Source organism: Sycon ciliatum, chromosome 6 (genome assembly GCF_964019385.1).
Source record: "Sycon ciliatum chromosome 6, ocSycCili1.1, whole genome shotgun sequence".
In the NCBI taxonomy this organism is placed as follows: domain Eukaryota; kingdom Metazoa; phylum Porifera; class Calcarea; order Leucosolenida; family Sycettidae; genus Sycon; species Sycon ciliatum.
In genome coordinates this window covers 16,769,285-16,785,490 of record NC_088648.1, presented here as the reverse complement: position 1 = coordinate 16,785,490, position 16,206 = coordinate 16,769,285, and the positions used below count along the sequence as shown (strand labels likewise).

Below are 16,206 nucleotides of genomic sequence, written 5' to 3'. Positions count from 1 at the left end.
GTATGTGTACATGTAGCTTCATGTAGCTGTGCGAAAAGAGGTTTTTTTGGCATGCATCAATACACTGTACATGGTCATGTCCAGTTGAATGAAGGAGCCAGATGGGAAGTTGAACTGTTACTGCACTCAATTGTGTAAATCAAAAAACCGGACGCTCTTTTTGAAGTACAATAATTCATCCTTGTGAAGCTTCCACTATACGTTATCGTCTACCATTGCCCCCTCCCATTAGAACCCATCTGATCCTGCAAAGACAAGCAGCTGACTCGTGGTGGCGTTTAGAATTAGACCACCGGAGGCTAGCCAGCGAGCTAGGATACTTACTGCTGTTGTGAGCTCAGATGAAACGAGGTCAGCACTGCGGCGTCTGAAAGTCAAGGCTATATCGTCTGCAAACTGGATTGACATAGTCGGGGAGGTAACAGCTAGTCTGTACGTCTCTGGTGTAGGGCTGGAGAGCAGCGCACCCAGGACTGAACCCTGCGGAACACCTCGGGTGCCTGTAACAAGCCTGCCGAGTCCGAAACCTTCACTCCGCTCTTCTTCCAAAGCTCTTCCTGCCCTCCTAGTCTCACTCCCTTCCGCTCTGCCTCCCCTCCGCACCCCGTCTCCCTCCGGTCCCCTACCCATCTCCCTCCGCTCCCCTACCCGTCTCCCTTCCGTCCCCGTATCATTCCCCTCCGCTCCCCTCTCTGTCACTCTACCCTTCCCGTCTCCCTCACCTCAGCTCCCCTCCCTTCCTTTGCTCAAGCTACCTCCTCCCATGCAGCACTGCAACACACTAGGAGATCACCTCTAGAAGCATGATCTTCTTTTAGAGAATTCATCCAAAACTAGCATAATTCAATGATGGAAATGTAAGGGGAGGAAGGGTGTAAGAAAAGGACAACACTATCCATGCTCTGTGAGTGGATATTCTGTAACATAGCTGTCACCATGGTTACAGTGGAGTTGCTGTGTACGTTCCATTACACGACTACACAGAATTACTGGTGGGAAAAACAATGATGCTGTTGGATATGTTGCTTCTTGCACTGTGATCTCTACATGTTTTGGGAATGAAGTGTGTGTTGTGAAGATCGTACTGAAGAAATGTCTGACAAGTGATCTAAACCAACTATGGTAGCTCTCACTAAACATTGCTGATATGAGAAAAAGTATAGATTTCAACTGTAGTTGTCTCTCTCAGGTAACTCAAACACTACGGGTACTATCATGCATTCCGTCTATTCAAGTGTAGCAGCTGTTTACAGTTTCAAGGCTGCTCCATGAAATGGTCATTATGAGAATAGCAAACAGGAAGAGTCTATGGCCAGCAGAATATTGATCACGCGACTGAAAACACTCACTGTCATATTGCTCCAGCTGTCCAATTAGGTCACTTTATGAGTTCCAGAAGACTACTTGGGCTATATGAGATCCCGCCATCAAACAGCGGCATTCTGAGCTGCTCTGCCTGACATGGATTGTCACCCAATGCTACAGCATGCATACGCTGTACACCAGGTGAGCTGATGAGCTGCTTCACTTCATCATCGGTCACGTTGTTCTCGTACAGTGAGATGGTCTTCAGTGTGGTGTTGGTCTCCATAGCAACACACAGTGCACCAGCGCTGCGATCACTCAAGGCATTACGGCCAAGTGTGAGCAACTTGATAGACTGATTACTGCGTAGAGATGTGATGAACTCAGCTCCAGTGTCATCATCCAGTCCTGTGCCTGAAAGTGCGAGATAAACAATCCCTTTGAACTGTGACAGTAGACTCGTTACTGGACGGATAACATCAACTTGCTGCTGCTGTTGTGGTTGTTGGAGCGGTGGCAGTTGTTGATATGTAGGAAAGATGTTGTTATCTGACATATCCAATGCCAGTGGAGATGATGCAGTGCGTTGACGACATGCTCTGAGTACTGAGCACAATCCACGCAGTCCAATGTTGTTGCACGATAAGTAGACCACTCGGAGTGTGTTGTTGTGTGCCAGACCTTGCTCGGCAAGCATCTCTGCACCAGTGTTGGTTATGTTGCAGTACCGGAGATCTAGTATCTCCATAGTTGTGTTGACAGCCATGACTGGGATGACTTTCTGGATGGTTTGATGGGCTATGTAGTACATATAGTGATCGCTGCCATTATAGCCAATAGCTGGAGCAATCTGCTGTGCGCCAGTATCACCAATATATTCCATGTAGAGATTGGCACTGGACTTGAGCAACTTTTGCCGCAGATCCCGCTCTCGTACACCATCACTGTTCACAAAGTGGAGACCAGTGACCACCACATCACCATGGGATAAGCACTGTGCGGTTGCTATGGTTTCCAGACCTTCTCTGGTCACATTACAGCCTTGTAACTGAAGTTGACATGTGTGGCCATTCTGAACTGCTTGAGAGGTGCTAGTTGATGAATGCTGCTGCTGCTGCTGCTTTCCGTTCTTTCTCTGATAGAACTCACAGATAGCTGGAACGATACCATCATCCAGGTCATTGCCCTTGACCCAGACTACCTCAACGACATTGGTATTCAAAGCACCCAGAACTTGTTCAATGTCTGAGTTGCTGAGGTTATTGCAGCTCATATCCAGTCGCTGAAGCTGTGGCAGTTTGGTGATGAGTGCAGCCAATTGACTTCCACAACCAGCTGTCAGACCAACATGTTCCAGATCAAGGTATGTAAGCTGACACTCACTGTAGAGTGTCCGTTGTAGATACTCCAGAAAGCCATTTCCAAGTCCCTTATTGGAAGATATCCATAATTTTTGGAGATTCTTAGCCTGCATACATGCCAGCAGACCTGGATAGCTACATGAAGATAGATTACACACGCGAAGCCAAAGGTTTCTCACTTTGCTGCCTGGACAAGATAGAGATCTTGCTGCCATTTCCACCAGACTGGCACTGCATGGATTCACCCCCAGTTGTAGCTCTTCAGCCTTGGACAGTGTGAGTATGTTGCACGTCTCTGCTGTGAGGTTGCAACTTGTGAGATTCAGTAGCTTGATAGTAGTTGCATGATCATGTACACACTGTTGTGCCAGTATATCACTCATTACAAGTTGGATGTGATCCAGTCTTAGTCCATCAGCAGCAATGCTGTCCACTGCCTTGGAGAGGTAACTGGTCTCCTCAGGCGCGCCAGAACCAAACATTGCTTGTTCTGTGAGGGTTGGTCTGGTGTTGACATGCTCCATGAAGTAGGACAGGAGAGAACGAGTAGCGTTGGCAACAGTCCGGCCATGTTCTAACATTGCTGATTTTAGTATACTGATGATCTCCGCTATTTGCTTGCTAGTTGCAGAACCACAAACAAATGCCCAGAATGGTGCTGCCTCCTCACCAACACCATAACCATCTCGTGCACATTCTCTCACCGCTTGAGCATGCTCAGGATCTGCACACAAGTACTGTGCTGCAAAGTACTCCTGTAGTGAGTAGTGTACGAAGTAGACACATGGTTTTGCCTGTGAACGTAGTACATTGCCAATACCTGTGTTACTCTCAACAAGGAGACCAATAGAGCAAGCTGCATTAATGCACTCACTGGACAAGGCGCTTGTAGGAATCAGTACTTGCTTTCTATTCAAGGACATGAGAGCTACACGACCAAGCTCGTTCTGTGCACGTTTGCTCATACATTGATGTGATTGCTCCGTATCACTGCTACGTTGTATTAGTACAGTATCTCCACTGACAGCTGCGGTGTGGGCTGTATCAGTTGATGCTGGTACACAGTGATGAGGTTGACTGCTATGAGTTGTCCACAGTGGAGCAGAGTGTTCCTCTTGGTCCTCCTCTGTTGTTGTGGCACAAGCCAAGCTGTTACTCAGTGTGGGGCTCTCAAGGCTGACTCCATTATCTTGCAACTGCCAGCCACGAAGGTTTGCAGCTTGCTTGACGAAGCCGGAGTACATCATGGTTGCACACCTCGGTACATTCTGACGACTTCGGTAGAGCTCACAGAGCATTGCACATAGCAATGGGGAGGACTTCAGTGCTTCCTTGACGTGCCCCAAGCTAACCTCGCATAGCTCGTCCCAACAAGATTGGCCAAGATCTTCACCAAGATTACGAAGGCAGTAGCGTTCGAGTTGATGATCATTGAACCCAGCCAGCCAATAGTGTTCTTCACATTCTTTAGCAAGCGTGGATGCTAGCTGACAAGGACGGCTTGTCAACAAGATTCGGGAGTCAGCAAACCGTTCACGATGGACGAGAGATGAGAGAGCTGATCGTTCCTCGAGCACATCTTTGCCAATTTCGTCCAATCCATCGACAATGAACAGGACTTGTTGTGATTGATCCTCTAGGTACTCGATCATTTGGTCTTGCTGGTGTGTGTCTAGATGCAGACATTGCTCATCCAGGCCAAGTAGAGTAGACCAATTGTAACTGCAGACTCTATCCACATCACGGCAAGGTAGATGTATTACATAGTTGAAATTGGAGAGCACTGCATCTCTTCTAAACTCCCTCTCCTCTTCGGCATGTTGTCTCCGACTTCTCCCACCGCTGCTCTCAGTGCTGCTCTCACGGCTTTTTTCACTGTTGGCCCCATCTCTGCTTCCACTACTTTTTCCATCCTCATTTTTGCCCTTTGCACCGTTTTCGTTGCTGCTACCACATGTACTGCTGCTGGTGCTGCCGCTGCTGGTGCTGCTGGTGCTGCTGCTGGTGCTGCTGCTGGTGATAGTGACGGTGCTGCTGCTGGTTGTGTTGGAAGAGGTGCTAAGACTGTCTGTCATGGTTGAGGCGTTACCACTGTTGGCAGCAGTTACATCCTTGCTGATTGTAGTGTTAGCTTGGCGTGTGGAATCAGGATCAGTAGCACTGGTGCATGTACCGCTGTCAACAGCACTGCAAGAAGGTACAGCACTGCTGCTGCTATTGCTGCTGTTGCTGTTGTTGCTGCTGCTGTTGCTGCTGCTGCTGCTGTTGTTGCTGCTGCTGCTGTTGCTGCTGCTGTTGCTGCTGCTGCTTTTGCTGCTGCTGTTGCTGTTGCTGCTGCTGTCAGTGTTGTTATGGTAGTGGTCGGATAAAAGCATCTTACACACTGTGCTTTTCCCACTGCCAGCTGGAGAAACAAGCATGCTGCTTTCAACAAGTGATCTGCGGTCGTTATCATAACGTGACGGCACATGTTCACCTAGCTTACGTTGCAGAAGTTGTGATGCTCGACGTATTGGTATTGATCTCGTTGTCATGCTGCATCTTTCTGTTTTCCCACCCTTTTCGTTCAGTTGTTGTTCAGCTTGTTCCAGTGTCAAGGCCTGCACGCTAGTGTAGAAACTGCGAACATCTGTCTGTCCTTCACGCCGGGTACCAATTCCTGGTAGAGCAGTCCGCTTGCTTTCGATTCGACAAAGTTGAAGAAGACGCTTACGGTAGTGTGCTAGCAATGGTTCAACATCAGCCTGCGGTTGTTGTTGTTGTTGTGGTTGAGTTGTTGTTTGGCTCTTCTGTACACTGGCAGTGGCTGCATTGGTGGCTGCTTGTTGTAATCCAGTAGATGGCGATGGGAAGGTTTCTGTTAGGAATGGAGCAGAGCGTTTACACTCCCATCCGTGGAACTCCATGTCACCATTGGATTGGCTGGACAAATTTCTTTGATCGTACATTTCTGCCCTGCTCTCCAGCTTCTTGGCAAGCTGCCCAAAGTTGATCTGACGTAGAATATTGCAAAACATTACAAACACCTTCTTTCCTTTCTGACCTGGCACAGTCAGAAGGTAGCCAATTAGCAAATTGATCTGTTCATGGCCAGTCGATTTTTGATGCGTGATTTTTGCAAACTCACGACTGTAGCTTGGGATAAAGCTGTTGCTTACAAGCCGATCCATGATGTCGTGGACAGAATGTTGAAGGTCCTCACATAGCATGCTCTCGAGGTCCTTGAATGCCAGTGCTTCGATGGTCTTCATGGTGAAGGCTACGTTTGATCAACACAAAGACTGTTGGTGACTTGGACCGCAATTGGTGTCCTGAGGTGAAGCTGATTGACTACCCGGACAATTGCTGGTCAGTGTGCTTCCCTGCGATAATGTTGATGATAGTGGAGATGATAGTGGCGATGATAAGGCAATGACGTTGGTAGTTTCACCTCGCAAACTGTACACAAATTAGAAAGCAAAGAGAAAATAAAGCAGATTTAGAATGATGATATCATTGCATATTGAACATGAGAGTCTATCTATTTAGGATGGGGGTGGGGGTAGTGATCAGATTAATTTTGTCTTTTATGAAGAGGGGTGGGAAGGGGGGGGGGGATAGGGATCAGACTTGTCTTCGGTGAGAAAGGCTTGGATCAGACTTGTCTTGTGTGAAGAGGGTGGGGGGGGAGGAGTGGGGGGGGGAGGGGGGGGTAGTGATATGATTAAAGAGGGAGGGGTGAGGGGTGGGGGGGGGGGGGTGGGTGGGGTAGTGATATGATTAAAAGGGGAGGGGTGAGGGGGGGGGTAGTGATATGACTTGTCCTTTATGAAGAAGGGTGAGGGGAGGGGGGGGGGGGAGGTCTTGATAAGACTTGTCTTGTGTGAGCTCGGTGGTCCGATATTTTTTCGTTTGGAGAAGGGTGGTGGGAGGGGCCGGGTGGGAGGGGCCGGGTGGTGGAGGGGGTGGGAGATAAAGATTGGGCGTGTCTTGTGTGGAAAGGGGAAGGGGGAGGGTTGTGATCAGGCTTGTCATGTGTGAAATGGGTAGGGTGGGGTAGGGGGGGGGAGACTTGTCTTGTGTGAGCTCGGTGGTCCGATATTTTTTCGTTTGGAGAAGGGTGGTGGGAGGGTTGGTGGGAGGGGCCGGGTGGTGGAGGGGGGGGGGGAGACAGTGATCAGACTTGTCTTATGTGAAAAGGGGTGGTGTGAGGGGAAGGTGGGGGGGGGGGAGGGTGGGGGGGGGGGTGATCAGACTTGAGTTGTATGAAGAACGGGGGGGGGGGTGGAATAGGGAACAAACTGATCAGACTTGTCATGTGTGAAGAGGGTGGGGGAGGAGTGGGGGTAGGAGTGGGGGTGGGGGGGGGGGGTAGTGATACAACTTGTCCTTTATGAAGAAGGGTGGGAGGAGGGGAGGAGGGGGAGAAGAGAGGTAGTGATACGACTTGTCTTGTGTGAACAAAGGGTGGTGGGAGGGGGGGGGCATAGTGATGGGACTCGTCTTGTGTGGAGATGGGTGGGGGGGGGGTCATAGTGGACCAACTTTTTTGCTTAGGAACGGGTGGTGGAAGGGTTCCTTTCAGATTCGTACTGTGTGGAAAGGGTTGTTGGGGAGGGAGGAGTGGAGAGGGGACATGGTGATCAGCCGTTTTGTATGTGGAGAGGGAAAGTGGAGAGCTCGGTCGTCCGAATTTTGTTTGTTTGGAGAAGGGTAGTGGGGGTGGTGGTGAGAGGGGCCGGGTGGTGGGAGGGGCTGGGTGGTGGGAGAGGTGGTGGGAGAGGGGGATGATAGTGATTGGGTGTGTCTTGTGTGGAGAGGGGAAGCGGAGAGCATGGAGGTCTGAGTGTTTCGAGAATGACTGCTAGTAATTTTAAGATGAAAACCATGTATATGGGCCGCGATCAGCTAAAATTATGTTTTTGGGTTGTCGTAAATATGAGAATTGACGGAATGTAAAAAACTGTTTTTGTCGAGTGAGTTCACACTGCGCTTCATTCATGAACCGGTTGCGATAATCTTCTCAATTTTGTTCAAACACTTTTATTTGGCGGTCTAGTTGAAGTAGCTGGCGATCAAAGACTGACAATTCCGTGTCTATTAGTGGCAGTAAAGCAGCACACAGGGTCAGACGACCGCTGTGCCCTGGGTTTGCTCAGGTGTCAGCAAGGCCGTAGCAGGTCTACAGAACCACGATGACAATTTTCTGGATCTGATGTCGACAGCGAAGTTGAATAGCCCCCTGTCATCCCAGTAGCGAAGAAGCCTTCTTGACGAGTACATTAGACGACGAACTAGCTTACGATGTTACGTGCACCTCAGCTCTCATGAGTTGTGACGCATTTTTTCCGAAGTGAAAGAGACGATCAAAAGTGTCACTGCCCGAATCGAAAGAGTGTGCAAGTTCAACGCCGCCCACAGCATCGTGCCTGATTCGTGGTGTTTTCCAGGAAGACCTTGGTCCGTGACTTGGAACTGATGTCAACGACATGCTCAAGTCCCTGTCATCATTTTTAGTTCCTTTGTATTTTGCTCCTCCACAAAACCCACTTGTTCATCTGTGCGAAAACTGTGATTTTCTATTTAAAGGTATAATTTTGAAAGCGGTGTTTGGGGAACGTTTAGACTACTTTGGTGCCCTGCATCACCTTCAAGACGTCAAGTGCGGTCCCAAACACTTTTCTTGAGAAGCAAAATTTGAAATTTTTCACTCTGAGACATGTTTTAGCTGGTTGCGGCCCATATGTACAAATTTCAAGAAACCTCTGCAACTGCGAGGTCAAATTCAGGGCTCACCACGACCATACAAAGCGTCAATAACGGTCATTTGGATTTGACCAATCAGCGCACAGCAAAACGGGCTGTTTCTTGCAATTGTGGGGTGTTTTCTGAGTGGAGCTTGGCTGTATTCGTTGGTTTTAGACATTAGGCCATTGTGGATTCGTGTTCAGAAGGTGTGTCTTTGGGGGGTTACCGTCTCGAATTTTTCGATTTGGCCTTCGTTTGGCTGAGATCGGATGTTGAAATCACTCAAACGCGAAGGCGTGCAAACAAGTGAATGAAGAGAAAATTAGAAATCGGGGACGGTAAACCGATAGAGAATTCAAAGACCTTGAAAATGAGCTATCGATGATGAGAATCGGCCAAGGAGAACCGCTGTTCTACTTTTTTGAAGACATCAAGGTCGGCCGTGCGTCGCCGCGCGCACCAACAAAAACTGGCAGCAGTGCGCATATCTGCAAGTGCAACAAGAAAGGGCGGAGGAGACAGCAAGCGTTCCAAGTGAAGAGTTTACCTTCGTGTTGACTCGAGCTGAGGACTCATGCCAGTCAGGGATCATACTACAGTCACCTCTCATCATGGTCATGACTAAGGGATTCATTTGTGACAAGGAAACTCCCCACTCGCAGCGTGAAAACTGCGAGACCAAACAGAAAAGAGTGTGCCGAGTCGCGATCAGGAAACGCTGAGTTCTACTGACAACATTGGTTAGCTAGGCGCGGAAAATTCTTGTAGATGCCAGGACTCAAGTTCACCAGTACCCACGGACATATCTTGGTCGACACCCACCAGCGGATTGAGAAAAATGACCAAGATTGCTTGGAGAAAGGACGTCTTCTCCGCGTGTCTTTCTCGACATCAAACAACAAGATTCGCTTCGGCACTGGCACTTCGCTGTACAGAGTAGACCAGGAAGTCGTAAAATACCGGTATTTTACGACTAGACTGTACATCGCTGTACATCGATGAGCATGAACTCGGGTGCGTAGCCGCTATGACTGCACAAACTCTGGCTTTGGCGGCATTCAAAATGGTGGTCGACGCTTTTTGAATTTTGTATGGTCGTGGTGAGCCCTGAAATTAATGATACCACCAAAACAGGCAGCAAAGCATGCATGTATCTATCTATATAATCTCATTTTCACTATGTGTTGTTGTCTTGCACAAAGTATATGCGGTGTGGCCGGATGTAGAGTTGTTATTCGTTATCCTGCATGGCTGGTTCATGGAATGTATTTCCTAGCAATTTCACAGCACTATGTACTTCATCACTGTGCTAAATGTCAGGAATGGGAATAGAGAAAAAACTCACCGTGTCTATGGCCGAGGATACACTCCCTGAGTGATGTTTTCTGTTTTCACGGAGTCAAGTTGTATAGGCAGAGATCAGGTCAACAGCTCAGAATCAATAACAGTATAGGGTTGTAGTGAGAATGCAGCTGATGTGAGGGTAGAACAGATGTTGCAGCAGCAATGATATATCAAGTGTCGATAGCCACGGTCAGCTGAGGAATTTGCACGTTCAGCGAGTCACCTGTACCACAGTATTGATCTGTGAGTGGAGTAGCAGAGAGAATGTTTTGATGACGTCACCAGATCTTGTTCTGGCTGTGTTGAGTGTCCTAGGCAAGAATACACAAAGTAGAATATCAGAGATTATAACAGCAGTGTGAAACCAGTGAATTGTTCACAGACTTTACCATAGATCAGTGGTAGAGCATCACTCGCCATGAGCGAGGGTCCCTTGCTCAAATCCTTGTGATAAACATTTTCTTATTATTATTTTCCCATTTTCAACCCCCTCTTTTCCTTGTGAATGCTCACAGACTTAGTATAATACACAGGCAGATAGTTACAGTCAGTAGACATTTTTCACTAATTTCTGCTACAGAGAGACCAACAGGATGGGTACACAACAACAAGAAAGCCAAAATCCAAGTTCATGACGTTTTCTACAAGACGTACGACTCCTATCATCACCCACAACCTTATTGCACAATAATGCAGTAGTGCAGTGTGTCAGTCAGGGGTATGTAAACATAGGCAGTACTGCTACTTCACTCTTGCAAGCAGTTACTTGTCCATATAGCGGGATGAACTAACCTTGGCTATGTAAAGGGTGAAGCTACCACACAGCTAGCCTTGGTGTCTTGAGCAAAAGACAATAGTGTTGTTCTGCCAAGTTTCCCCTAGTCTCTGCAGAAAACTCTCAAGTTGTACTTGTAGTTGTGGTGTTGACTTAGCCAGGTCAAGACCAAACACAAGTAGACAACTTTGAAGCAGAGGCGGTGTACTTGATGGGAACGGAGAGCGTACTGATGTAGGTACTTTGTTGAACGTGCTGTAGTTGAGATGAACTGCGATAAATCTTTGATGGTTGATAGGTTGATATGATGACTTGATACCCGAGTGGGTCTGTTATTAGGCGGATGTCTGTGATAGTCACCACTGTAATATCAATCCAATACAGTGGTGGAGATTGAGATCTGGGAAAACATCAACAAGAACAGAGAGGTCACATACAAAGTTGAGCAGGAGAACCAATTTCAAATTTCCAGACAAACTGGATGAATAGGATATTGTTTTGAACGTAGTCGAATGCTAGTAGAGCAAATGAATGTTCCTGGCTGGAACAATCAATGTTTAAATAGCATTAGGATACGTACTTCCTCCGCGTCATCGAAATTGTCGGCGTTTGACTAGTGACTTGTCTTTTGTTACTGACAACTCCATAAACTAAGCCATTCAAAACTTATTACACAGTATGATAGTCTGAAGACTAGAGTAACGTTCCAGGACAATTGGACTGAAAGTTTTCATGCAGAGATGAAGTCCTCGTCGTCGCTGATGTCAATGGACGCAAAAATATCGTTCCGAAATATTTCAAGGAAGGTTGAAAGTTGGTCGCGCCTCATCTCAAACGCTTTGACTTTCTCCACAGGACAAGAGCTGCTATGCTTGTTGTCTGCTAGCTCTGGATGATTTCTACTTCACCACCAACGAAGCCTAGTAAGAATACACGATCGTTGCGAGGTCGGTTGATTACTGTCGGTGGAATCTCCTCGGAATCACCTCGATCTTGAAATGAACTTTTTTTAGCCGTGGCATGCCCACAGCTCATGCAGGTAAGTGTAGTATCACGTCCAGCGCGCCCTCTTTTTCAGCATCACTGGTATACCATGGTACGGCACCTGCGCGTGCATCACTAGCACTACGTGTAGAGTCTACACGGCTCTTACAGGTACAATCATGTACTAGTACTGAGTGTCTCAGCCAGAGCGACAAATTTTATCTCTGTTGCAGGCATTTAGTTTGCCGACCCCTCGATGTTTCTCCAAGCGCTGCCACTTGTTCCACGAAGTCATTCTCACCCCAGCTAAGGTAAAACAGTGATGGGGCTTGAGTGAATGGCGATAAGCATGAGAAATGTGCAGGCTGCAACGCCTGACTGATCTCAGCGAGTCGAAATTACCAGCGCAGCGACATCAGCGAAGAAATTGCGTCCAGTTCAAAAATTCAAGCTTCCAATAACAGAAAATAGAACTTTGCCGTCACCCTATACTGATGACTATCGCCTATGTCCGATTCCTTGCCTCTGGTACGAGTGCTGGTGAGTAAATACCGCGTTTTACATCAAAAGTCAAACTGCGACAATTTCGATGACGTGGAGGAAGTATATGACATATTGGTAGGAATTAGGTTTGATGGTAGTGGTAGTAGTGACTGCTATACATATAGAAACCCGGTGGAATAGCCAGGGCTGGTGACCTTACTAGCTTAGCGTGTACATGCACTGTAACACTGCAGAACTGGAACAGCAGTACTGACAGCTGCATGGCCAGCACCCCGTGGTCGCTTGATGTCTCACCGGATTTCAATGCCCACACCAGTAAAAAGTAAGTAAATTATCGTGTCCGTTCCCAAAAGGGAACTCAACCCCCACACCAGTAGATACATGTACATGTAGGTAGGTATTAGGTTCAATGGAATCCCCGCCGTGTCCTCTGCTTGCGGGGGGAGCTCCAAAGTGGGGCAGCAACCACCTCCTCTAGTGCTATATTCCACTGAATGAATTCAAGTTAAAATGTGTGTTGGGTGTTATCTAGATTATGGTTGCTGGCGGTGAGCTAACTAGGGTGTGGATGTGAAGACTTGGGATTACATGTACATATGTATGATAAGGATGGAGCGTCATGGCGAGTACTAGTGGAAAGATGAGAGAACGCCTTGAGGTGAGATCAGTGTGGCTTGCAGTAGAATTGCAAAGTAGACAGGGTGTGGGAGGGATACAGAGGGATACAGAGAGATTTAGAGGGATACAGAGGGATAGAGATGGATTCTGTTCCAGTACGGTCTTGTTTGTAGTGACAGGGCTGGTGTGCCCTATCTCTAAGAGTGTTGATAGAAAAACATTTCTACATCCTGTAATATAGAACCTGTCACTTTAGACAGTGGCCTGCTAATTGGGACATCTACCAGCCAACTTTGACGAAGGTCTGCTATTGCCGGTGGACAGTAACCTGTCATTGTGGACAGCAACCTGTCATTTCAGTTAGCAAGCTGTCACTTTCGAAAGCAACCTATCCCTTTGCATGGCAACTCTCATTTTCAGACAGAAACCTGAAACACTCACCTGGCTACTTAACAAATCCTCTAGTAAATCCTGTAGAAATGTTGTTGAAATCCAGGTTACTATGACAACCAGATGAACACCATGAGTAATGTATTACGGTGTAGAGTGTTAGCAGCACAGGACAGGGTGTATATGACCCTGGATATCCGGTTCCGGCTTTGTGTTGCTGGCTGGATATGCTGGATTGTGTTACGACTACAAGTCAACTTCAGATTTCAGACCTATTGACAAAGTGGAATGCCAGAGTATAATAATTATTGCTCCGCTGAGGAAGTCTCTTTTGTGGACAGCTGCTGACCAGTGACTCTCTGAAGTGAGTGTCGACAGTTTCCTGTGACAATAACAAGACAAAAATGAACCAAAGACAAACAACGGCAAAACATTCTGGCTGAATAAAGACAGATGGGGCAACGAGCAAGCACAGCAAATCTTCAGGACAGGAATCTCTGTAGAAATATCTTTACAGTAGAATTACTCCTCCGTCCACACACTGCTCAGTACTGCAACTGGCAGAGCTTGCTTACAAAGAATGCACATAGCTCAAAACAATGTCCAACTTGGTTTGGGAATTATGCCGTGTGGACTTGGCAGCATCCATCCTCCATGATTTTGTAGAGTGAACCGCTCCACAACTTGATTTACTCTATGTAGGGGAAACCCCTAAAAATGGTGTACGTATAGTGCCTGCATGTAAACCTGGAATCCAATTACTCGTTAGACAAGGACTCCACTCTGGGAAAAATCTATTGAGACAACAGTAGACTGCTGTGTAAAACCATGGAGAACTGACCTTTCTTTTGGACAGAAACCCCTTGAGTCCACGTGTTTCCTTTGATGTAGAGAACACAGGTGCAAATGCCAAGAGACAACAAGGCAAGCCAGCAACCCTCACACAATGTAAACTTTGATTGCTTTCCTGATGAGTCGCAGAATTTCCAGTGATAGCAGTAGTAAATACCAGTGCCAGTCAATGGTAATAGTGGTTACAATTCCAGTCAACTGTAGAAGTTGTAGATGACAGCTGCAGTTAATTGTATCAGTGGTAGATGACAGCTGCAGCTAATTGTGTCAGTGGTAGATGACAGCTGCAGTATTATGCGTCAGTGGTAGATGACAGCTGCAGTTAAATCCAGCAGTGGCAGATGACGGCTGCAATTAATTGTATCAGTGGTAGATGACAGCTGCAGTTAATTGTGTCAGTTGGTAGATGACAGCTGCAGTTAATTCCTGCAGTGGTAGATGACAGCTGCAGTTAATTGTATCAGTTGGTAGATGACAGCTGCAGTTAATTCCTGCAGTGGTAGATGACAGCTGCAGTTAATTGTATCAGTGGTAGATGACAGCTGCAGTTAATTGTATCAGTGGTAGATGACAGCTGCAGTTAATTCCTGCAGTGGTTGATGACAGCTGCAGTTAATTGTAGCAGTGGTAGATGACAGCTGCAGTTAATTGTATCAGTGGTAGATGACAGCTGCAGTTAATTCCTGCAGTGGTTGATGACAGCTGCAGTTAATGGTGTCAGTGGTAAATGACAGCTGCAGTTAATTGTATCAGTGGCAGATGACAGCTGCAACTATTAGTGGTTGATGACAGCTGCAGTTAATTGTATCAGTGGTAGATGACAGCTGCAGTTAATTGTGTCAATGGTAGATGACAGCTGCAGTTAATTCCAGCAGTGGTAGATGACAGCTGGAGTTAAGTGTGTCAGTGGTAGATGACAGCTGCAGTTAATTCCAGCAGTGGTAGATGATGGCTGCAGTTAATTGTAGCAGTGGTAGATGACAGCTGCAGTTAATTGTATCAGTGGTAGATGACAGCTGCAGTTAATTCCAGCAGTGGTAGATGACAGCTGCAGTTAATTGTGTCAGTGGTAGATGACAGCTGCAGTTAATTGTATCAGTGGTAGATAACAGCTGCAGTTAATTCCAGCAGTGGTAGATGACAGCTGAAGTTAATTGTACCAGTGGTAGATGACAGCTGCAGTTAATTGTTTCAGTGGTAGATAACAGATACGGTCAATTGCAGCAGTGGTAGCTGACAATTCCAGGCAGTGGTAGTATCGGTAGATGAAAATTCAAGTCGTGGTGGTATCTGTAGATGACAATTCCTGTTCCAGTGAACGTTGTTGTTGATATCAAACAGTTACTTCAATGTTGGATAGCAGATGACCCTTACCCTGAAAACAAATGCCAAATAGTTGATAGTGCCGTGCTGTTGATGGAAACACTCCAGTATTGCTACAACCTGTTCGGTTCCAGCACTGCTAGTCAATGTGGGAGCTGTTTTGCTGCTTTTTGTAGTGGAACTCTGGCCAGGCTACAGAGCATACAGAATAAACACACACACGCACACACACACACACACACACGCACACACACATACATACACACATACATACATACATACACACACACACACACGCACACACAGATGAAGAGTAAATTAGCAAAGAATCGGACATTACAACAGTCTGTAGCCATGATAAAACTTTACAATTCTCTAGCTATTTGGTACCTGCAGCTAGAAGTGCTCATTGTCCCAACCGCAGAGATTAACGCCACTGATTATCAAGACAAGATTGCTAAGGCAATGTCATACTTGTTCAATGCATGTCAACTTTCACTGAGATTGACAATTGCATACAACAATCGTGACGAACCTGTTAATCCTTTGGGAAGGTTGCTCAAAGAACGGCCGATCACAGCTCTGTGTAGGTGATGAGAACGTGGCAGGATCCTTGTTTTACTTCACAGGTTCAACAAGGTGTTTCAAGGCTGTCCAACGACCTGTCACACCAGCTCTAACGTTGACCGTTGGTTATTGCAGTGAGAAAGTATATTGGTGAGTGATTGACAGGCACCAATGAAAGAGAGTGAGGATGTCAATAATAACACTGTAACTGTAGAGATGTAGCCGTGATCTGGTGATCTGCACACTTTACACAACCCACACGTTGTTCATGTACAACTCAGCTGACATGCTCATCGGCACACCTTGTAGCCAACACAGAGCTTGGAACTGGCCGTGCAAAAATGATCAGTTTGCAGAGAGCCAGCCGTGTCTAGTACATTATGTTAGTGAACAACGCAGAGCAAGCAACACATAGACAGCAAACAAGTTAACATTGGAAATGAAAAAAATTAGTAA

The 16,206-nt window shown here is 46.9% G+C and overlaps 1 protein-coding gene across 2 annotated transcripts in view; it reads right to left on the bottom strand.

The window, feature by feature from the left end:
* Positions 1-791: 791 nt before the first annotated feature.
* The window catches only part of LOC135819500 (uncharacterized), a 67,287-nt gene continuing 51,872 nt past the window's right edge, over positions 792-16,206 (bottom strand). The window contains exons 1-6 of one of the 2 annotated variants that reach the window (XM_065332716.1): positions 15,719-16,125; positions 13,850-15,375; positions 13,060-13,390; positions 10,530-10,912; positions 9,739-10,048; positions 792-6,104 (exon numbers count right to left, since the gene is read on the bottom strand). In XM_065332716.1, coding sequence (XP_065188788.1) covers positions 1,379-5,917 — 4,539 coding nt within the window. In that variant the 5' untranslated portion in view covers positions 5,918-6,104; positions 9,739-10,048; positions 10,530-10,912; ... (1 more) ...; positions 13,850-15,375; positions 15,719-16,125 and the 3' untranslated portion in view covers positions 792-1,378. Of the gene's footprint in view, positions 6,105-9,738; positions 10,049-10,529; positions 10,913-13,059; positions 13,391-13,849; positions 15,376-15,718; positions 16,126-16,206 lie in introns of those variants that run through there. The other variant, XM_065332715.1, reaches the window with a different exon arrangement.